This window comes from Poecilia latipinna, unplaced genomic scaffold (assembly GCF_001443285.1).
Source record: "Poecilia latipinna isolate Pla-1442-1.1 unplaced genomic scaffold, P_latipinna-1.0 Scaffold762, whole genome shotgun sequence".
Lineage (NCBI taxonomy): Eukaryota > Metazoa > Chordata > Actinopteri > Cyprinodontiformes > Poeciliidae > Poecilia > Poecilia latipinna.
The window spans coordinates 59,458-81,537 of NW_015113378.1; the positions used below are offsets into that span (position 1 = coordinate 59,458).

The following is a 22,080-nucleotide window of genomic DNA, read 5'->3' on the forward strand; positions in this document are numbered from 1 at the left end:
TTTAATGATGAGTTTTGAGTTGAGAAGAATCAAATGACGGGTTAGGGACATATGTCTTGATACAGCATCATACAGTGTTGTTCATACAGCTATGACTACAATCTCAGCTTGCTTGTTTACCTTAGTTTTATTTTATTAGAGACAAAATCTTGGTGTGCAAGAATTCGTTCAAGCTCTACAGCCTACAAGTTCACCCTTTTAATGAATAAAAATTAGGTGCACCGATTGCAGTTTTCTGGTTGGCCTGACCTGCTAATTCTGATTTTGGCCGATGCAAAAATTCAGATTTTTGTCTGAAAAGTCAAAGTTTCTAAGTTGGCAAGAGGGTGACTACTGTTAACTGCATGAATTCACACCTGACCTGGTGGGCAAAAGGGGACAGAGGATTACTTTTGGACTCTTGTGGAGGTAAATATGTTCAACCTGTAAGTATCGGCTGATCACTCAAACTTAAGGAAATCGGGGCCAATTTATTGGTGCACCCCCAAGTAAAAACGCTACTAGTTAGTGGGAAGTGAGGAAACACTTATGATGCAGAAACAAGAACTCTTGACCATCATGTTGAAGCATTAAAAGTTTCTTTCTCTGGAATTCCGGTGGAATGGTGCTTTACCATACTGGACTTAACTCTTTGCATTGCCTTGGTGATGTAAGGTCTGAGTACACCTGATTGGCTGTGGAAACTCATTCACAGTTAAAACCAGATGTTTACATACACCGAATAAAAACAGACATCCACCTGTTTTTTCTCACAGTCTGAAGTTAAGTTTGACCAAGCTTCTCTTGTTTCAGGTCAGTTGGAATTACTAAAATTATTTCTATTTGCTAAATGTCACAATGAAGCAAAAAGATTCCCTACTTTTTCTCTGTATTTTGTAATGTTACTTTTTAACTGAAGGACGAGGGTGAAACATGATGGACATCCTTCCATGAGCTTCTTTCAGAGTTTTACTGAAATTCTGACCCGTTCCGCCTGACAGAACTGTGAAACCAAGTCAAGTTCGATGTCGGTACAGAACATGTTTCACTGTGGATAATGACTCTGTCTTACCAGCTCCAGCCAGTGTATTCATGAGGTCTTAGGCTTTTCTTCTGGGTTCAATCTGCACATTTAATACCAAAACACATTTATCTCTTAGACACAGAACCTGTCTCCTTACTGACCGGTATGATGGTTGGATATTCCCATCATTTCTATACTTGCATATAATTGTTTGGACAGATGAAAGCACCACTTTCAAACATTTGGAAATTGTTCCTAAGGTTGAATCAGATGTGTGCAGGGCCACAACTTTGTGCATCATTCAGGTGATTGGCAATATATACAATATATATATACATATTCATTTGAAGATGTTTTTATAATTTTGACCATGCCTGGTAGATAGATCGCACATAGAATTGATACTGAACTCTGGTTTCTTTGAGGCAAAATGCAAAGAAAAGAGGGATTCCTCAAGACTGTGCTGTAAAATAGGCTTCAATAGACATACCAGTCAGATGGTGCTGGGTAAATAATAAAGGGGTGGATCTGGGTCACATACTTATTTATCTCAACAAATCTGTGAACATACAGGTATCAACACAGCTGACAGCCACATGAACAGTCAGATGTTTCATCATAACCCACTACGGACTGCTACAAGTAGTTCATCAGGTAGGTGTTAAGCCAAAAAAAAACAGTTTACCATTACAAGGCTCTTGTAATAATAATAACAATCAAAAATGACTGTTGGTCCTTTGTTTGGCTGCGTCATTAAGACATGAATGTTTCTAAGGGCAATAGATCCACAAACAGTGAGGTGGCTGGGATATGGGGCAGAATGGGAAACATTCACCCTATATGTACCAGACCCGCCTGACCAGGGAGTGTAGAGGAATTGAGCTGTCTTGATGAGCTCCAACAATTATTTGCTTTTCTGTTTTCCTATTTTACGTGTTTGTCCCTGAAATGATAGCAGGATCAGATGTTCAGGCAAAATATTAGGAGATTCACTGTTTGAAATTTATGGAAACTGTTCTCTATCAAATCAGCCGAGTTTTGGTAAACATTAAGAAATTATAGACACATTGTATGTTTATGTTTACTTTCCAAAGTATACACAGTGCACTGGTTGGCAGAAACCAGGAGGTGACTTTGAAACCAGCAGCATTCCACTGAGGTGACACATTCCATGTAACCAAAGCCAGGTTAGGCCATCAGGAATTAGTGCACTATGATCCATGGTCCCACCTACCACTCAGGATCCCAACATTCCTCTCTGCAGGTGGTAGGCCCACTTGAATAAATGAATGTCCATAAAACTTGAGAAACATATTTGCATTTTACATTATGTAATGTTGTGGCATAATTTGGGTTTTAAAATACCAGAATAATTACAGCTTTATATATTTGTCTGTCAGCATTATATTTTAAAATATTACATCAGATACTTTTGTGCTCTTACTTGAGTAATTACGGGACTTTTCACCTTTTCACCTTTACTTGAGTAAAAATATGATGCTACTCTTCCTTTAGTACACCTTTTCGCTACTCTACCCAGCTCTCTGTCTGTTGGTCATTTGTATTACTAATTTCTTTCTCTTCTTCCTCCTTTTCCCAGCACAACATCTGCTGCTATTGGCCACCTTCACCGCACCTGTTCGACCCTCGAGCCAATCACGCGCTTCGACCGTTGCTCCCCAAGATGGCGGCTTCCAGTGAGCGGCTTTGCTCATCCTCGCAGCAGAACGATAGATATCACCTTATCTCCGGATCATTTGAACTCTCCACAGAGAGCTGAGCGGGGCTGCGCTGTGAAACACGGAAGCCGTCCCTTCCCCTTTGCCCTATTGCGCTTTCATGGTACGCGGAGCCGGGCTCGGTGTTGGGCTGAAGGGGGTTGTGCTATCCGAGTATGGCCACCGACAACAGGATCAATTTCTGGAGGAGAAACACTAAGGTTCCCGGAAGGTTGGTTGTCTCATTCTTATCAAAACATAGCTGCCTTCCAGTGCTAACTTTTCGGCCGGACTATTGTAGCCAGGAAAATCTACAGGAAAGTCGTGTTTGGCGCACAATGAGAGAAGCTCAATATGTGTGGGAACAGAATCCTTGGCTGACATTAAACGGTTGACGTAACTGCCTGAAGTAATTATAGTTAAATGCGCAAATTATTCTCGTTTCTAGTCAATCTGCTGTAGCACGTCAGAGAGGTTTCATTTGATTGTGCTGTCAGCTAAAAGATGACTGAGCTCCATCACTTTATTCTCTGCGGTTTGTGTTAAAGTGGGGGTGTCATCTGTCACCATCCGCCCGCCGTATGCTTCCTGGGTCTGTGCTGACAGCTGCTGCAACACAATGGACTCCATTCACCCTCATTTATAAATGCCGCTTTAAACTGGAGTTCAGCGAGCCTCCATTTAGGGTCATGAAGTGAAATAACGCTTTAAGCTCTTTTTTAACCCCCTCCCCCCAATTATCATTACGAGTTATAGCTTTGTGTGTAAGTGATTTCTTTGTAGAAACAAACACAGCAGACGATGGGCATTTAAAACATTTAGTCACAGGCTGATTTAGCCACATGCCGATTGCCAGCATCAATACTAAGTTTTAAAAAGTTACAGTTTAAAAATTGCAACAAATTTCCTTTATACTGTTGTGATTTTGTGTCCCTCCATAAATGTTGCTATGCACTGCTTGTCAGCTGGCTGAAAGAAGGCTCCTACACTGTCTGTCAGCCACCACAAATTGTTTGCCAGACTCTAAAATCTTTTCACTATTAGTGAGAAGAAACGTGTTGGTAAAAAAAAATAAATAAATAGCTAAAAATTAATTTAATTCTAAATCTGCCAATTTGACCCCAGCTTTATGGCAAGAATAAATATTTCTGCATAGTTTTTCCTCAATAAACCTCTTCCAAAAGTATATTATCGTGAGTTACACAAAATAATTTCTTCCCACGCTTGCATATGATGGTAAACGTTTGACAAGTAAGGCTGAGGCAGAAGTGTGGCAAGAAGTAAGAAATATTGTCACAGGTGGGAGTTAGGATCACTTTAAACTCATGTTTTTGCTAATGAATTCTCAAATTCTCAAAATTACTTACAATGTTGCAGTAGCATGAAAATACGTAGGGATTTGCTGATTTTGCGTGAATTTCCACGATTGCAGAAATCAAGAACAACTGGAGGGACTGGATTTTACTATAGTAAAGATAATTGTGTGATTTTTGTTAGAGATATTTGGGTATAAACGAATGGAATCAATTTATATTTTAACCAGGGGTGCAACAATTGCAGTTTTCTGGCCAAGTACCGATCTTTACAAAGTATGACTTGCTGACTCCAATTTTGGTTAAAACCAATTCTTTTTTTTGTCTGAAATGTTGCTGAATTGGTAACAGTGGAGTCGTTATTAGTAACTGCAGATATGCAGACATGACCCGGTGGGCAGGTCCGTCAGTGAGACCGCTCTCACAGCAGAGCAAAAGAGGACGGTGGGTTTGGGTTTTTTTTTTTTTTGGTTTTTTTTTATCAGGTAGATAAGATTGGAGGAAAAGTTTGGCTTCACATGGAAGTATCGGCTGATCTCCCAACATTAGGGAAATCAATGCCAATAAACCGGCCGGCCGATCGGTTCACCATTTATTTAAACAAAAATATGTATGTACATAAAATTGTGAAACTTAAATTACCTGGTTTTTACTTAAAAAAAAAAATCAAAGAATTATTCAAAATATAAATGGATGTGCGTCCGATTCGTTGCTGCGTTTTTCATTTGTCATCTCAAATATAAGCCTTACAGTTGGAACCAGCAAACATCACAACCACCCACTAAGGTTCTACCTGCAGTTCCTCTGGCACACGCAGCAATCAGGACTCATTGGACCTCGTTAAGAAGAGCTGAGCTGTGTGTTTCACCTACATTGAGCTGCATGTTTTTATGACTGACTGATGAGCTGATGTGTTGGTTTCAACTGTCAGAGGGCGGGGCAGGAAGAAAACGGGAGCCGAGTCTGTTTGGGAAACCCGAGAGGAGAAGATCACCAAGGAGAGGGCGTGACTCTCTCTCTGTGTCCCACAGACGGATCTAACCATGGAGGTTGGACACCAACAGATGTTTGAACAGGAAGACTGGGGGGTTTGCGCTCGCTCCCTGTCCTCGCTGCTGCTGCTGATAAAGTCAGCGTGACAGTTGTAAACAACAGACTCTGGCACTGCCAGATAACCAGCAGCTCCAGTTCCCAGCCACAAGGCTTACTGTAAGCTATTCCAATAAAACGCTGCCAGTCAGATCAGTCTTTCGTGGTCATGTTGTTGTTTTCTAGCAGAAGGGATAATTGTGTTTTTATACCTTGTTATGTCCCCTACAGGGTTTGTGGCAAACTGCAACAAGACTTCCTGTGATTTTCATTTCATAATTTTATTTAGCCAGGTTTAGTCCAGAGCCAGACCCATTTTTATATTAATTTAACATAAAAGTGATAAAACATGGTTGTTGAAGAATGAGTACTTTGTATTGTACATTTCATTTTTAGAAGACTTTAATACGTATGCATCTTTTTTTGGAATTTGATTAAAATTCTTTAGATTTTTTTTAACCTCCTACCTTGAGCTGGGAAACCAAGTTTATGCCAGTTTTGTGTTGCGATCGAGGGTTGCCCAGAATCACTACAAGGGCGGCAAATATCCCCCAAGCCAGATTTTGGACACCCTTGATTTAAGAGTCGTGGAGAGTTTTATAAGGCACTACGGGGTTAAAGAGGGGGGCCACATTTCTTTGGATTTCTTTGAAGAAACAAAGGAAGAAGTGGGAATTGTGACTTTTCCTTGTTTGCTCCCGGTTGCCAGAGAGTTGGAAGGGAAATAGAAAGCTGAGCTTTAAGTTTGTGCTGTCTGTGGAACATACTGCCCACCACAGGGAGGGGAACAACATGGCCGCGCTGCAAGCTGTCGGCTACTTCTGTTTACTGCAGAACTACAGTCTGACTCAGAGGAAAGAGTGGTCAACAAAAATACTGAAACTAAACAAACATTATTTTACACAACACTTTCTGGCTTTGAACCTGTCACTCAAAATTAAAAATACCTTCAGAGGAATATCCCAAGCGTCAAAAAAATATCATCACATATATGTAGAAAAATGAAATAAGACAGAAGCATGTAGGCCAGAGCTTCCTAAAGTTTTCAGCTTCTGAGTCACAAAATGAAAACAGGAGAGTTCAGTGACCCTGACTCCTGGTTGCTATGTAAACACTCTTACGAAGTTACCGTAGTTAAAAAGTGCTACAATGAGAAAACAATCGGGGCCAACAGCCAGTATGTTGGTCAGTAGGAAGTTTCTATTTATACTGTTGTGCTTTTTTTATCTTTTTCAACATTTATAGAAAACAAATTGTCATTTTTGTCATTGAAGATGGTTTTTGAAGAAGACCTCCGACTTCGATATTACACCCGACAGCAGATGGGGTCTCAAACCCAACTGTGGAAACCGCTGATGTTGGCTCTTCTTCCCAACTTTGTTCGCTTCCTGATTTAATTCTCACATATGAGTGGGAAAAGCAAATATATATTTAGAACATAGAATATATTTAGAACAATTGAGATAATAAATGAGCTTTTGGGGGGGGGAATAAAAGCCATGAAGGACAGTTTGTGCCACCGCCAGCATTCTTCTGAGCAATCATTAAACGATGGATGTGAACACTTACCCTCAGGTTAGCTACAAGTGTTTTTCCACGTCGAGGTGACTGCATTTTTACATTATCATCCACAGCGTGCAGCCAGTTTATGGAGCACAGCATCCACCTCTCGATCCCCGTTTGCGACGCACGTAAGTGCTCAGTGCACGCCTGGGCTGCTGCATGCCACGTGGACACCTTTAATTTGCCCTTTTTACTGGTCTTTGCAGTCGTTCCATGTTTTGAGTACATTTGTGTACTGCATGCTGTGAAACCGTGACCCAATTACTACATTTTGCTTTAGTTCTGCTTTTGGAACCGGTATTTCATGTTTCTTTTTCTTTATTGCATTATTTTGAAATACATCAGTTAGGTTTTTTTTTCTTAATTCAGATCTGTTATTTTCTTTTTTCTTTCTTTTTTTTTAAATACTCCAAGGGAAAAATAAAGATTAGAGCCAACTCCAAATTCTCTTTAATGTCAATGATTAAGCAGAGTGCAGAATATTTCTTTTTAGGCTTTCAGCCATGAGCTGTTATGGTAATAATATTACGGGAATACGTCGTAATAGTACGTGGGAAAAGTTGGAATAATTGGAGAATAAAGTCATAACATGACCAGAATAAGGTCATAATAATACGAGAAGTCATACAACAATAAAGTCAAATTAATGAGAATAAATTCATGTAATCAGAAAGTCATAATACTAGAAGAATGAAGTAGTAATTTTATGATCACTCCTTCATGAAAGATGAGAGATTAAAATGAAGAGCATGTTATGAAGTAGTACTTTGGTTTCGGTTTTACAAATAGGACATACTTAATCTTTTAACACATCAGCATCAAATTATTATCTGCAGGAATTTGAAAGGATTGAGCAACGACTGAGTCTATTCTAAGTGAACCACAGACTCGACGATCTGGTCACATTACAGCTCGATGACTATAAAAGCTTTGCTCTTGTTAAAACAACTGTTTTTCTTGTGCTTTGCCGACTTTCATCTGGTAATATTTTACCTTTATTTTACTAATATTAGGACTTTTGTGTCATAAATAAAATCACTTTAATCTCATAATTTAGAAAAAAAAAAACTTTTAGTCTGGCCCTAGTATGTACTTGTAGTGTCTTTGCCAAGAGGGTTTTTTTTTTGATTATTTTTTTAGATTCCAGTCAGTCAATAACTAAACAGGGCTGGTAAGCCAAAAAGATGGTCTGATTTTCCCCTCACCAGCTGATTCCTTGGTTCATTAGACATTATTCCAAAATTTAGTATAAATCAAAATTGAAATGAAATGAAATGAAATGAAATTTTATTCGAACATGATACAAATACAAATATAAAAATAAAATAGTGCCCAGTAACAAGAAGTGCATAAAAAAGAAGAGAAAATACAGATTTTTTGTTTCAGTTAACATATCATGCTCAAAATGGGGTAGGAAGAAGTGAGAACTTATAAACTCCTACCCCCTAAACACAAATTCATCCATCAATGGGATCTACCAGGTCTTACATCGTTTTTTCATTTCCTGTTTGTTCATTATTCCAACCTGCAGGTACCCAAAAGACACAAAGCCAAAATTCAACAACCTTAAGTCTAAAAAAGCTTGCAGCTTCCACGAATTTGCTTGCAGCACAAACGATGCTTGGGACATTGACGATGAGGAGGATGACAACTTCTGCGGGACACCCTTCTCAGCTTCCTTTACGCCTTCAGGCCAGGACTTGACGTCTGTGCACAACCAGGTATCCACAAGTTCTCCTGTTTCTCACTGAAAAACTGCAGGCTGGTCTGGAACGGTGAGAGATTCTCATCCAGGTGTGTTTTGTTTGTTTCTGCGTCCACTTAGCAACTGCGGCATCAGACGGGTGAAACGGAGCCTGTGTTGCCTCACATACTGACTCCACCCAGGGACGAGGGTCACAACTCCCAAAGGGATGACGGCTCAGAGTGTGAGCGTGTCAACGGCAAATTTGTGAAGTCTAGTAGTGACGCAGATCTCAACACGACCTCAGGTGCGTTGTAAATATCGTGCAGCAATTCATTCTGCTTAAAGAGTTCCTCAGATGCCTCTGCTGTGATTCATGCTGAAGCTAATTATGGACTTTGTTAGAAGGGACTTAACACTGCAGGTAGGTCTGTAGAGATTATGGGGACTTAAATATATACCTGACACGACGCGTCCCAGTCCACAGACACAACCACTAAATACCGGAGGTGTTTGAGGAGTTTTCTTTTGCTGCTGGTATGCTGTTAATCATTGGAAATGTTCTCTGACAAAAAAAAGAAAGTCCAAATTGATTTACAAAACTGGGTAACAAATCAGATTTTTAGTGACTTGGAGTCTAAATATAAAAGCTTACCCAAGACAAATATGTCTTATATGGGTATAAGCTTTTATACCCAAGACAAATATGTCTTGGGTAAGACATAAATAACAAAGCATCTTTCAAAAAGTATGAAGGAATCAATCAGTTAATTCCAATAAATAAACTTTCAGCTGAATAAAGTTCGACATCTATGTTGACGTTTTGGCTGTTATTTCTTCTTGGACATTTATATTCATGCTCTTATTTTCAAGTGGGTGCAGCAGTTCAGTTTCCTTTCCTCTTGTTCTCTCTTTTCTTTTCCTCTAATAACTTTATTTCAAACAAGAAATAAATATAAAATAAAGTCATGTCAAAATAATGTCAACAGTGCGTTAGCAGGAGCTTCTGCTAAATACCATGTTGGTGTACCGCTTAATGTTGGCAAAACTAATTTTTTAAGTAGTAGTGCCAACCCCTGCTGAGACACATGGCTGCATATGACCTTATAGAGCGCTATAGGTGTGAATGATCTCCATTGTTCGTGATGTTTTAGCCTTGATCTCTGAATTATTGACTGATCTCCCACATACACAGGTTTCAACTGCAGTACCTGAGTGTTTGGTGATTGTAGACAGGAAACCACTCCAACACCTTCCCAGATGACAATATGTCACCAAACCCAACGGAGCCATTTCAAAATTTGATCCTGAACACATCTTAGCACAGATGTTGTGTTAAAATAGATTAAAGTTTGTGTTTTTCTTGAGCATGAATATAAAGGTGAGAGTATAAGAGCTGGGAATACTTTTCCAAGGTACTGTATGTCGTACTGTGTAAATGTTTCTATGAAGGTATGTACTTTTTTTCCCCTCTGCTTTGAAATGTACATCAATAGAATATGTGGATTGAAACTTTTTGCACAGTAGTGTGTTAGTGTTGTGACCTGCAGGCACATTGTGGGTTGCTGGGTGAATATCTTGAATAATGCACAGCTTCACGTTGAGGAGCATCTGCCACATGAATAGTTATGTGCTGTTCACCGAACACCTGGACCTCTGCTCAGACGTCACCTGGATGCTGAATATTCAGGCTCTTGCGAATTAATCCTTTGATCTTATTTTAAGTCATAAAACCAAAACACAGTGGTTGTTCAGTTACTGTGTTCTTTTATCTGAAGAGAATTTTACCGATATTCATTTTTGTTTGTTTGTTTGTTTGTTTTCTTTCCTCAGTCCGCTCCTCACTGCAGAAGCAGCAGTCTCTCCCAGTGCGTCCCATCATCCCTCTGGTGGCTCGTATCTCGGATCAGAACGCGTCAGGGGCTCCACCCATGACGGTGCGGGAGAAAAGCCGGCTGGATAAATTCAAGCAGCTGCTGGCCAGTCCCAACACTGACCTAGGTACTGTTGAAGAGGGAAAGACGTTTGCGTGCCGCCTTACTCAGCTCCACATGCTCAGCGATGCCCCATCTGTTCTGTAAAGCCTGTCCAGAAATCACACATGGTGTTTTTGTTCCACCCAAATAAGAAAATACAGTCGGATAAACTTCACAAGCGTTATTGTGTAATATTGAGGTTTTGATTCGTTGGAAATATACATTTTATTCTGTTGTTTTGAGGAGTGCACTGTTAAATTGGTGCCAGGTTCCTTAATTTTGGGAGATCAGCCGATACTTACTGATCTTACCTACCTTCACAAATGTCTAAAAATCAACCACTGTCCTCTTTTGCTCTGCCGTGAGAGCTGTTTGACTGACCGACCCACCCAACAGGTCAAGTCTGAATGTTTGCAGTTAACAATAATCACCCCACTATTGCCAACTCAGCAACTTTCTTACTATATTTTGTAAAATTTCAGACAAAAAAAATCAATACTAGGCAAAATTGGAATTGATAGGTTATGATTTTTTAAAGATCTGTAATTGGCGATCGGCCAGAAAACTGCAATCAGTGCACCCTTACTGTTTTTAATGTGGTTTATAATTTTTTTTAAGACAGGTAAACACTCAACTAAAATATAATTATGTTTACCATAACTTTGCACTATGGAAAATATCATCCATCCAGTGGATCAGTCGTTGGATTTATTTGTGGTCGTTAAATGGCCTCTTAGAAGCTCCCAGAATGCTGCTGTTCCCAGTCTGAGTGGAACCTTCAGTGACTGCAGGTCAGGAGCTTCACACTAAATACATCTTGAACTCTGACAATTATTGCAAAACTTTGTAATCTCTCCTCCAGATAGACCCTAAAGTTGAATCAAACGGGAAGATAAAAGTTCCACATATCATCCAGCGTCTGTGAGGAAAACTTTAATAAGTCCTTAATGAAAATTGTTCAAGAAAAGGAATTGAATATAGCTCCCTCTGACCTGCAGCCAGCTGAAGCAGCCGCTCTCTGGACTTAATGTGAAACCGAGCTTTGATCTGATTGGCCTGTTTTGCTTTCTGCCATCACAGAAGAACTGCGGAAGCACAGCTGGTCGGGAATACCAAGAGAAGTCCGACCAATCACGTGGAGGCTTCTCTCTGTAAGGCTTACGACCTTCAGTTTTGCAACATCACATAACTCACAATTCAGCACTTAGAGCTTCATTTTTTGTTTAGTTTGTTTATCCATTCCTGTTCGTTTGGTGTTAGCAGCTGTGCGTTTCAGCGGCAGCCTTATCTTCCCTCTGCTCTTATCTCCCTCGGCCAGCTTGTTCTGTTCCCCGGAAAGAAAAGTTTCTTTTCTGTTCTCGCTCCTCTCAGGGTTACCTGCCGGCCAACAAGGAGCGCAGAGAGCTGGTCCTGAAGAGAAAGAGAGAGGAGTATTTTGGGTTCATAGAGCAATACTATCACTCCAGAACAGATGAGCACTATAAAGACACATACAGACAGGTAAAGATCTCATCTGTGTGGTGTGGAAGCATTATGTTATCGCTTCAAATGAATTAGAAAAGCTGAGATTATCTACCGTCGCCTAAGTTTCATTATTTGTTCCTGGCAGATCCACATTGACATTCCAAGAACCAACCCGCTCATCCCTTTGTTCCAGCAGCCTGCAGTCCAAGAGGTGAGGTCCAGTAGAAATCCAGTGGCCAGAGAGTTTAAGGTCCAGCTCTACATCAGTGGTACTACAGGACAAAAACTCTCCTGGCTCTGCTACCTGAAAAAGATAAAGGCTTAAAAAAAAGTTTCATTTCAGTTTAACAAAACTACATCTACACAATTTACTTATATGTTCTATAATAAGTTGGTGGTTTCATTTTTTTTTCTACATTTACATGTGTTTGTGACATTTTGTCAAGAAAATGTAAATGTATGCATGTGTATTCTGAATATATTCAGCTTTTACAGCTGAAAAGTAAATCTATATATACTGTATATAAAAATTAAAATACCTTTATTTTGTATTATAGACATTTTTAAACTAACTCATTTCAAACTCAGTCCAACTTTATAACAATTGAATCTGTACTGCAGATTTACAGTAAATGTTCATGAACTTAGAGCCTGGATAACTGTAGAGCTCTGAAAGCTTTCTGAGTAAACCGAGGACACAACTAATTCACTTTGCAGCAGTTTCTTTGCTCCTCTTAGGAATGTAACACATAATACATATTTGATGAAGACTTTTAACATTGGTCATTTTTGTCTTGCTTGCTTTCACAATCGTACTCATCAGACTGGAAGTATCAGCTTCACACATCAAAAATCAATAACACTTCAAATTACCAGATGACAAGACCTAATACTACTAAAAAACATTATAACTGGGGGAAGTTGGTGAAATATTGTGTTGCTGAGTCACTGAGGAGAAAAAGAGGAAGTTCACTTTGAGACGAAGCTTGACTGAGCTTATTCTGTTCCTCAAATCTCATTTTATGAAGCTACAATCAAAAATTGTAAAGATTTGTACAAAACTTTGTAGATAGTGAGTCTAAATTTGACTGTTTGAACAGTCAAATTTAGACTCTGGTTGAATGTTTGGGATGTAGCAACAAACTCAGCCCTGAGAAACGGCTACAAAATTGCAACAGCAAAGTGAAAACAGGACACAGGATTCTGTTCTGCACAGCATGTTGTTCCTTTAAAACAGAGTTTTGTCATTTTGTCTTCAGGTATTTGAGCGGATTCTGTTTATCTGGGCCATCCGTCATCCAGCCAGCGGATACGTCCAAGGCATCAATGACTTGGTCACACCTTTTTTTGTCGTCTTCTTGTCCGAGTTTGTCAGTAAGTTCATTTATGCTCATGAGAATAATATGTTTTTTAAAATACAGAGATGCCCTGATCTGAGTGATGAATTTTCTGTTTTTGCAAAACTTCGATTTGCATGTCTGGACTTTAGATGCTTCTAGTTTCTCTTGTATTTAGGGTGTCGAAGTTTCTCCTTGTACATTGCTGGCCTCATTCTACAAAAGCTTTTTTTTTTTTTCTTTTGCAAAAATTTGATCCATTTTGATCTGAAATCTGAAAACAGAAATAGCTTTGACTTTATATACTTAGTTTTCCAAAATATGTTCAATTTAGTCCATCTATATAAATAAAAGTCCTCTTCAGTCTCCTGCCTTCTCTTTAGTTAATGTGTGTCTTATTTACTTTTCAAAATATGTTTCATTTAATACGTTTATATAAAATGTATCTCTTTTTCAAGGCAAATTGCATTTTGGCTCTCGAGAGAGATTTAATCCTGAGATGTCCAAAATGCTTAAACGTTCCCAAAGTCAGCATGCTCTGCCCGAAAGCTCAAGCTGATAAAAGCGCACTTCCTAACTCTTCACGTTATCAGCTAAAAGTGTTGCTCGAATGACCTGTGCCCATGCAGTCGCAGGAACATGAAGGCTGAACGCCAAAACACAGACAGTCATTACTTCAGGGAAGTTGGAAGAAATAAAAATGAACAAACATCCTGATCATTATGGAAGTTTTTTTTAATATGATAAGTACTTTGGTATTCAGTTCAACTCCAAAGCATTTTGAAAAGGGAGATTTTCCTTTTTATGCTAAAAACAACATTCAGTGTTTGAGTTCTTCAAAGAAATGAGGGGAAACAATTATTTAACACCTTGTAAATAAATGTTCTGTTGACCACAGCAGTCTGTTATATTTCTGAAACTGGATTGTTTTCATTCGCACAATAATTGTGCTGATTTAAATGCAGTTAAAATGGAAGAAAAAAAAAAAAGGAAATCAGAATAATGAAATTGGAATATGAAAGCATGAAATGGAATTTTGAAAAGCATAAAATAGATTTTATAGGGTCCAGTTTAAATAAACAATAAGGGCTGTAACGATTCCTCAAATGATTCTACTACCTCGATTATTAAAATTCCTTGAGGAAAATTGATCTGCCTCGAAGCTTCGTTAAATTATCTTCTATTATTTAGTGCGCCGTGTTCCGACCGGGTCGTTGTTTGTGTTGGGCGGCGCCGTCGCTTCCGCCTACGAGTCGTCGCTAAGTGCCAGCAGCATGACGTAGACTTTTCCGGCGTTTCATCGGGTTTTGGGGGACCAATAAGCACTGTTGAATTGTCAAGCTGAAAATGAGCTGATTCCTTTTACAATCTTGCTACTGTACAAGAAATCTTTTCATTTTTTTCGTTCTCATCCTAGCGGAAGATGTGGAGAACTTTGACGTGGCGGCTCTGCCTCTGGAGACCCAAAGGAACATCGAGGCCGACAGCTTCTGGTGCATGAGCAAGCTGCTGGACGGCATACAGGTGAGGACGCACGCTGGGCTCTCAGGCTGCAGGTCGTCTGTCTGTGTTCCTGTCAAATAACATGGCCCACCTTCCAGGACAACTACACCTTCGCCCAGCCTGGAATCCAGAACAAGGTGAAGGCGCTGGAGGAGCTGGTCAGCCGGATAGATGGTGAGGAGATGAGCGAATTGTTCAGTCCAACAGAAATCATGAGAAATCTTTTTTTTTTAAATTGTTTATTGTCTGTCTTCAGTGGATATTCACAATCATTTCAAGAAATACGAGGTGGAGTACCTGCAGTTTGCGTTTCGATGGATGAACAACCTGCTGATGAGGGAGCTGCCACTTCGTTGTACCATTCGTCTGTGGGACACCTACCAGGTGGAGTTCTCTCCTTCAGATATTTAGATATTCAGGTCTTCCTCACGGTATTCCTCACAGTATTCCTCACCGTGCTCATGCACGAAGGAAATCTGTGCCAGCAGTGATTAGGGAAGCAGCGATCCACTATTTTCACTACCGATGCAGATATTGATATTGGATGGATGCATCTCTAGTGGTGATGGAGGCGTAGACTCCCCGTCCGTTGGGTTTTACTCGTCTTCCTGCTTCAGAGCAGTTCATTTATAGAACAATCACAGAACCTGTTAACACGGTGAGGAACATTTTTAGATTTGGTCACGGTCACATCAGTGACGGGCAGGCCTGTCGGTCAGGACAGGAAAACTCTGATCTAGAACATGCAGAAATCCAATCAGTGTTAGAGCTGCCTCCTCTGCTCTAACCAACTGAGGATTTCACACTAATGGTCTTAAGACATGAAATGTGTGCCCCAGCCTTGGACATGCTCCTGGACAGTCACTGATCTGGTGTTGGTAGAAAACTAATAAACTGGAAAAAAAATAAATAAATAATGAAATCCAACTGAAAATGATCTGGTACATTTCTCAGCTCCTATCAGCTTCTTGCTCTTGACGTCATATTAATCTTTTTCTTTTTTCTTGATAAAGTGTTAGGCCAACCAATTAAAAGTCTTGGCATAGCTCTGCCCCAGTGAATGGACCTTCATGGAGCTTACAGATAAGCAAACACGCCTAATTTTTATTTTTAGCTGAGCTGAGCCTCAGCTTTCCATTTAGAGATCTAGTTTTCACTCCAGCCTTTAAGAGGGTGATGATTCGCTGGTTTACACACGATCTGCTTAGAGGGAAAACGAAGAAAAGAACTATAAAGAAAAAATGCTATTATTTCTCACCCATATACCAAATTAGTTTTTGTGATTATGGTTCCTAAGAGGTAAATGTTCTTCTGTTTCTACTCATTATCCAGTTTTTTTTCCCCCCTCTCTATCTGCTATGGGTTTGGCACCGGCCTTTGTATTGGAGTGTTGCTATCTTTGTAGACACACACTCACGTCTGGGATCTGCATCAGATGAGCCTGGCAGCCGATTGGACAGGGATGTTTGTCTCTTTGCCTGATGATTCCGATTTGCCTCATATTGTGAATAAACATATGCACAACCGGACCGACTAGTTAAACCCAAACACTTTTGGTTCTGAGGTGGAAAATCAGCTGATTAAAATGGAGACCTCATTCGCACAACTTTTGGCCTTGAATGAACTGATTGCATTCGGATAGCAATGAATACATTCTGTACACTGCTGTTCAGCTGGCTGAAAGAAGGCTGCTGCATGTTGTTAGAAATGCACTGATCCCAATAATATCTATATCGGTCCCAAACTTGTTCTAGAACTACAGCTGATAAACTGTATGGAATAAATCCAACTCGATCTTTGTTGTTTTAAATCATGTGTATCCTAGAAGACTTTATTTTACTCCACTTTATATGAATATCAGTCTATCCTGCAGCTCACTTTGTCCTGGTTTAAACCAAAGCCAATGAAGGAGTGAACTCAAACACTGCATTTCAGAGATGGGGTTAATTTTTTCCATAGCTAATATTTGATAGTCTGACAGAACTCAGTATACAGTACTGCATACTCACTTTTCTATGGGAGAGATTCTTTGAGAATTACTCATTGCATAAAGTGATTATTCAAAGACAAATGTTTTTGGTCCTTTGTTCACCGAAGGACCTTAAGTCTGTAATTCCTCCCGATTTATCTCCAGGTGTTGCAGCAAAGACTTCTGGGTAAAGGTGTGTTGTAACAATCTGCTGTGTTTGTACTTTCCACAGGCTGAAGCTGAAGGTTTCTCCCACTTCCACCTGTATGTGTGTGCTGCATTTCTCATCGAGTGGCGCAAAGAAATCCTCTGCATGGTTGACTTTCAGGTATTGATGGGAGTCTTTGATTTTATTTAACGACGATGCAAAAAACAGATGATTTAAAAGAAATTATTTGAAGAAACTTTCCTCATATTTATTTTTGAAAAGACTCTTGAAAAACGAGAAATGGTAAAACATCCTGTTACTCTAACGTCTCTGAACTTGCTAGTCAGCTAATAGCTTGCTAGCATAGAGTGATTATTCAAAGATCTGCTATGAAATTCACTTCTAAGTTCCGCCTATTACATTCCTCAAACTTTGGTTCTAATTCTAATAATTATGTATTGATATTTGGTAATCTATTTTAAAACGACCATCATCCATCTCACTGTGTTAAAAAATAATTTTATCCCCCACCAAGGTCCAAGTGTTTGTTCCATCTTCTGACACCGAACCAGTGCTCCTTTAACATCTGTGTTTCCATTAACCATCGAATTGCAAAAATTGAAAGTGCGAAAATAAATTTGCTGGATGGAAACACACCAGTTTAGAAAAAGTTTTTAAGCTGGGATAAAGTTTGTTTTTTTGTTTTGTTTTGTTTTATACGTATCAAAATAGATTTATTTTGCAAAACTGTAATGGAAATACTTTTATACATCTCAAGTAGCTGTTTAAAAATCATGGCAGCAACAGATGTAATGACGTTTATCATGAACAAACTCACGTGTGATTATAATTTAATTTCTTATTTAATGGAAAAACACAATTGTAAAATTTACTTTTTTCAACATGGGCGGCATATCAAAGTTTTGCACACATTTGTAATGGAAACGCAAAGATCCGTCACAAATCCATGCTGCACAGACGTACATGCATCTCTGCTCTAAGCACCAGTAAGTTGTTTACGACGACTTCATTTATTCGGCTTAATATTTTGTTGTTGAGGCTCATCCACGTACGGCTGCACATCCTCATATTTCCTGACAAGAAGATTACGTTCTTTATTTCCCGTCTGTCTGCATATAAATCTTTAATTTACACGATTAAAGATTTATAAATTCTTGCCAACTTTATCACAAAGACGCATGTTGGGTCGACAGGGCGTCTTCTCCACGCTGCATTTCCCTCCATATGTCAGCACATAATTTGTCTCTTTCCTTCAGAGCCTCCTGATGCTTCTACAGAACCTCCCAACCATCCACTGGGGAAATGAGGAAGTGGGTCTCCTCCTGGCCGAAGCCTACAGACTCAAGTACATGTTTGCGGACGCCCCCAACCATTACAAGAGATAGGCAACGAATCAAACGCGCCTGTGACTGCGAGGACCTGAGCAGTATTTTTGGTGCAACCCTGATCAGACCGACGGTGGGATAAACTTAACTTTATGCTGTGAAGATGAAGTTTGCAGAGTCTCGCTGTGATTTTCGGATTTTTGAGCGGAGCCATGAAGCTCCGGCGAATTTCCTGGACTACATGCAGTAGACGACGTGCTGTACTGCATCAGCAGACTGTTACAGTATATCAACCACATGTATTTAGTTTTTCCTCCTCAGAAAAACATGCTGGCATTTTAAAGGATGGTGAATGTTTGTGAAATCCTCCTTTTAAGTGGCATCTGCAGATTCTATTTTATATTTGTTTTTCTAAAACAAAAGGAACACTGTAAGAACCAAGCAACTACTGTTTGTTTTCCCCCTCATTTTAAGCTTAAAGTCAGACACTGTTCTAAATAGGAAGCACAACGAAGACCCCGACTCCCCTCCCCTCCGACTAAATCTGCTGGGAACAATCAGCCTTTTAAATCCTGGGTTTGGACTGAATTACCTTCCCGTTTTTACATTGTAGAAGAAATGTCTGAGTTTCATTTCATGTTTTAGTTTGCTTAGGTAAAAGCTGAAAACCCAGCTCCTTTCCTGGCTGTGAATCACTTTGATCAACTTCTAGAGGGTTCAGCTTCCCTTTTCAGTGTATAAAATTATATTTAAGGTATAATTACCTTAATAATACCTTAACTAAAGGTTAAGGTATGTTAAATAATACCTTAACTTTTAGTTAGACTTTTAGTTAGTCACCTCAACTAAAAGTACAACTTTTAGTTAAGGTGACTTTTAAATTAACCCAACTTAGTGGTTGTGAATAAAGCATAATGCGACGTTTTACCCAATTTTAGTTTCAAAAAAAACGAAATGCGTCGACTCTTCTTGATGCCACTGAGTTATAACTCCTGCAGACCAATATGGAATCACTTTTGTTGCATGGTGGTCATTCATTTTTAATCTGTAGCCAGAAAATTAATTCAAATGTGACAGAAAAACTGAACATTTTTTGCTTTGGGAAACATGGCTGAGTGAAATTGTTGTAATTATCGGCACTTCTTCTTTTCAGCTCTAGTAGAGGGAACTCGTGGAATCCTGAATCAAAAACATGGGGAGTCTGTATGAAAACGGGGTTCCCGTCTCGTATCAAGGTCATCAGAGAGCAGCTGGCAGATCAAAGTTACAGGAGAAAGACTTGTTGTGCACAGCCTTTTTTATTTTACCCTCAATTTTCTTTTGGCTTGACATCCAGCATGTTAATTTAGCTGATCTGCCTTTTTTTTTTTACGCAACAAGATGCGTTATCGTCATCCTGAAATGACTTCATCATTGCTAAATCTATGATGTATTGATTTTACAAGACAAGTACCCAGCGATACATTTCCTGAGGAGTTGACCTCTGCTTCACCATCAGTGTGGAAAAAAAAAATCTGAATTGGAAGGTCAGACTTTAAATATTGATGATCGGCCAGAAAACTGCAATTGGTACATCCCTAATTTCTTTTCTCGATCAGTTTCTGTTTTCCAGGCACATTGCTTCTAGTAAAGTCTAGTTTCTCAATACTTTCTTTTAGAAGCCTTCATATCTTTGAGACCCAGCGAACTGGGAACCAACCAACATTTAGCCAAACTACACCTTGATCTCACCGTCTTAACAATGCAATGTGTCGTTGAGGTCTCCAAATTATTTTTAACAGAAACCTGCGTTTGTTCTTGCTTTAGAAATGTTAATCACTCAGAATCCAGAATTGTTTCTTCTGTTTGATTTTAAAAATATATGCTGTTGATAGCAAAGTCATTTAACGGCTTCAAGGTATATTTTTAAAAGCCATAATGTTCCGCTGTTAAAATCATTTAGTCGTCTGTGTTCTGCTTTATATTTGCTATGTAGTAAAATAACGGTGCATCCTCCCAGACCAGTGATTCCTCATTCGGTTCTGGCACGATGAACTTTTCTCCACTCCAGTAAGAATCATTTCTACAGTCGTAAAACGGAATTAGTGTTGTTTTTTTTTTGTTTTTTGTTTTTTTTTTTCATGCCTGTTGGTACTGAAGGACGTTTAGTCTTAACCTGCTACTGAACACAGCCCAGAGCAGCTGAACATCCATGATGATGCCTTTGTTTTGAACATTTGCAATGTACTCCTGGAAGGTTCTATAACTTGTATTTGTGGGTTTTTTTGTTTTGGTTTTTTTTTTCTGATCCAAGTTTGTTTCATACAATGTTGTCGTTTTAAACATTTACGTTCTCACTCGTCTATTTACTGTGTGGTAACGGCACAGCTTTACAGCATGAATGCTCTGTATTATGTGACCATTTGTTTTCATCCTCGTGAACCAGAGCCAGTCTGGATGAAAACCTCTGATGGAGTGTAAACATTGGACTGCAGTCCTGAAGATTTCACACTTTAATTCTGTCAGCTGATGAGTTTCAGAGTTGAAGGTGCGACTAGGCATGCTTCGGTACTTAAACCTCATTTCACTCCCAAGACGATCTGGCTCCGTCTTACACCACTTAGGGTACAGTTAGTGTTTAATACTGAGGTTCATCATCTTCATGGAGTACTCTGAATGTCTTGTGAGTGTTGCAGTTTGCCTGTAGCCTTAAAACCACATTCATTCCTTCATTCAGGCGAGTCCGCTGATTGTCACTACCATGACGGTGTTGTTCGATCCACGCCGACGTACTTAAATGTCATTTGTTCTCGAAAAATGTGATGTGAAGAACTAAATGTTAGTTAGGGGTGATGAAGCGTTGATGTGGACTCAACATATGAAGCCAAATATGTTGTGGGCCAACGCAAAATGTTTTGAGGCGCTTCGGTTGTCAGAACTGGCTTTAGCCTTAAATGAATAAATCATTACAGTTCCTGCTGTATATTCATTCTTTTTGTTTATATTAAACTAATTGCTATTATTCATTTTGGTGTCTTGTTTTTGAATGTGAAGTTTTCATCAAAAACCTTTGAGGCTTTCAACAGTCTGCATGTTGGATCTAATGAGTCGAACCATAAAGTAATTGGCCTAAAAGTATTCATGTCCTGTTTGTGCATTTCATGGGGATTTTGTTATAATGCACAAAGTGTAAAAGTTTATATTATGATTTTAGCTAAAATAAAAGATGCACATTAATAATAAACCTGTATAAAATAATATTCAAACAGATTTTATGGAATAAAAGTTCATATGTTCTTTTTTAAAACTATGTGAAGACAAAGGTTTTTCCACACTGTCTGCAAGAGGGTTTACCTGTCCCTGAGTGACGGTCAGTAGAGTTTAATTCAGCAGCGCAAAATACTCAAATAATAAAAATCAGTTTAGCCCAACCTGTCTTTCCCTAAAATTGTAACTTGAGGTTTCTACAGGAGTAGAGTTGGCTTCAGCCCGAGGTGAACAGACGTTCTTCTTCAGGATGTTTTGGTCGACAGCAGAATTCATGGTTCCACTGTCATAGCAAATCTTCCAGGTCCCGAAGCAGCAGAGCAGCCCAGACCATCACACTACCACCACGTTTTGCTGATGACTTGATGTTTTTCTGAAATGTGTTACTTTTACGCCAGATCTAACAGCACACACACTTTCCAAAGAGTTCAACTTTTGTCCACAGAATGTTTCTCCTAAAAGTCTGGAGGATCATTAAGGTGAGTTCTGGAAAAGTTTTCATCTTAGAACTTTGCCATGTAGGCCATTTTTGTCTCTTTCTTACAATGTCATGACCCCTGACCTTAGCTGAGGCCAGAGAGGCCTGCCGTTCTTTAGATATTCCTCTGGGGTCCTTTGTGACCTCTTGGATAACTCTTCACTGAGCTCTTGGGGTAATTTTGTTCCACCAGCCAATGGGAAGCTTTACCACTTTCCATGTTTCTCCATGTGTGGGTAACTC

At 39.3% G+C, this 22,080-nt stretch overlaps 1 protein-coding gene across 2 annotated transcripts; it reads left to right on the plus strand.

Annotated features, from left to right (window-relative positions):
- The first annotated feature begins 2,647 nt into the window (after positions 1 to 2,647).
- On the plus strand, positions 2,648 to 21,118 carry tbc1d22b (TBC1 domain family, member 22B). Of its 2 annotated transcripts, XM_015046029.1 has the most exons (14): positions 2,648 to 2,953; positions 6,758 to 6,814; positions 8,218 to 8,407; positions 8,512 to 8,677; positions 10,204 to 10,371; positions 11,427 to 11,497; positions 11,718 to 11,846; positions 11,956 to 12,021; positions 13,070 to 13,184; positions 14,565 to 14,671; positions 14,749 to 14,824; positions 14,907 to 15,034; positions 16,852 to 16,947; positions 18,045 to 21,118. In XM_015046029.1, exons 1-14 carry the CDS (start codon positions 2,898 to 2,900, stop codon positions 18,171 to 18,173), a joined length of 1,554 nt encoding a protein of 517 aa, XP_014901515.1. In that variant the 5' UTR covers positions 2,648 to 2,897; the 3' UTR covers positions 18,174 to 21,118. The 2 variants fall into 2 exon arrangements, with proteins under 2 accessions (XP_014901515.1, XP_014901516.1); XM_015046030.1 differs by lacking the exon at positions 6,758 to 6,814 and having other exon boundaries at positions 2,649 to 2,953.
- Positions 21,119 to 22,080: the final 962 nt, after the last annotated feature.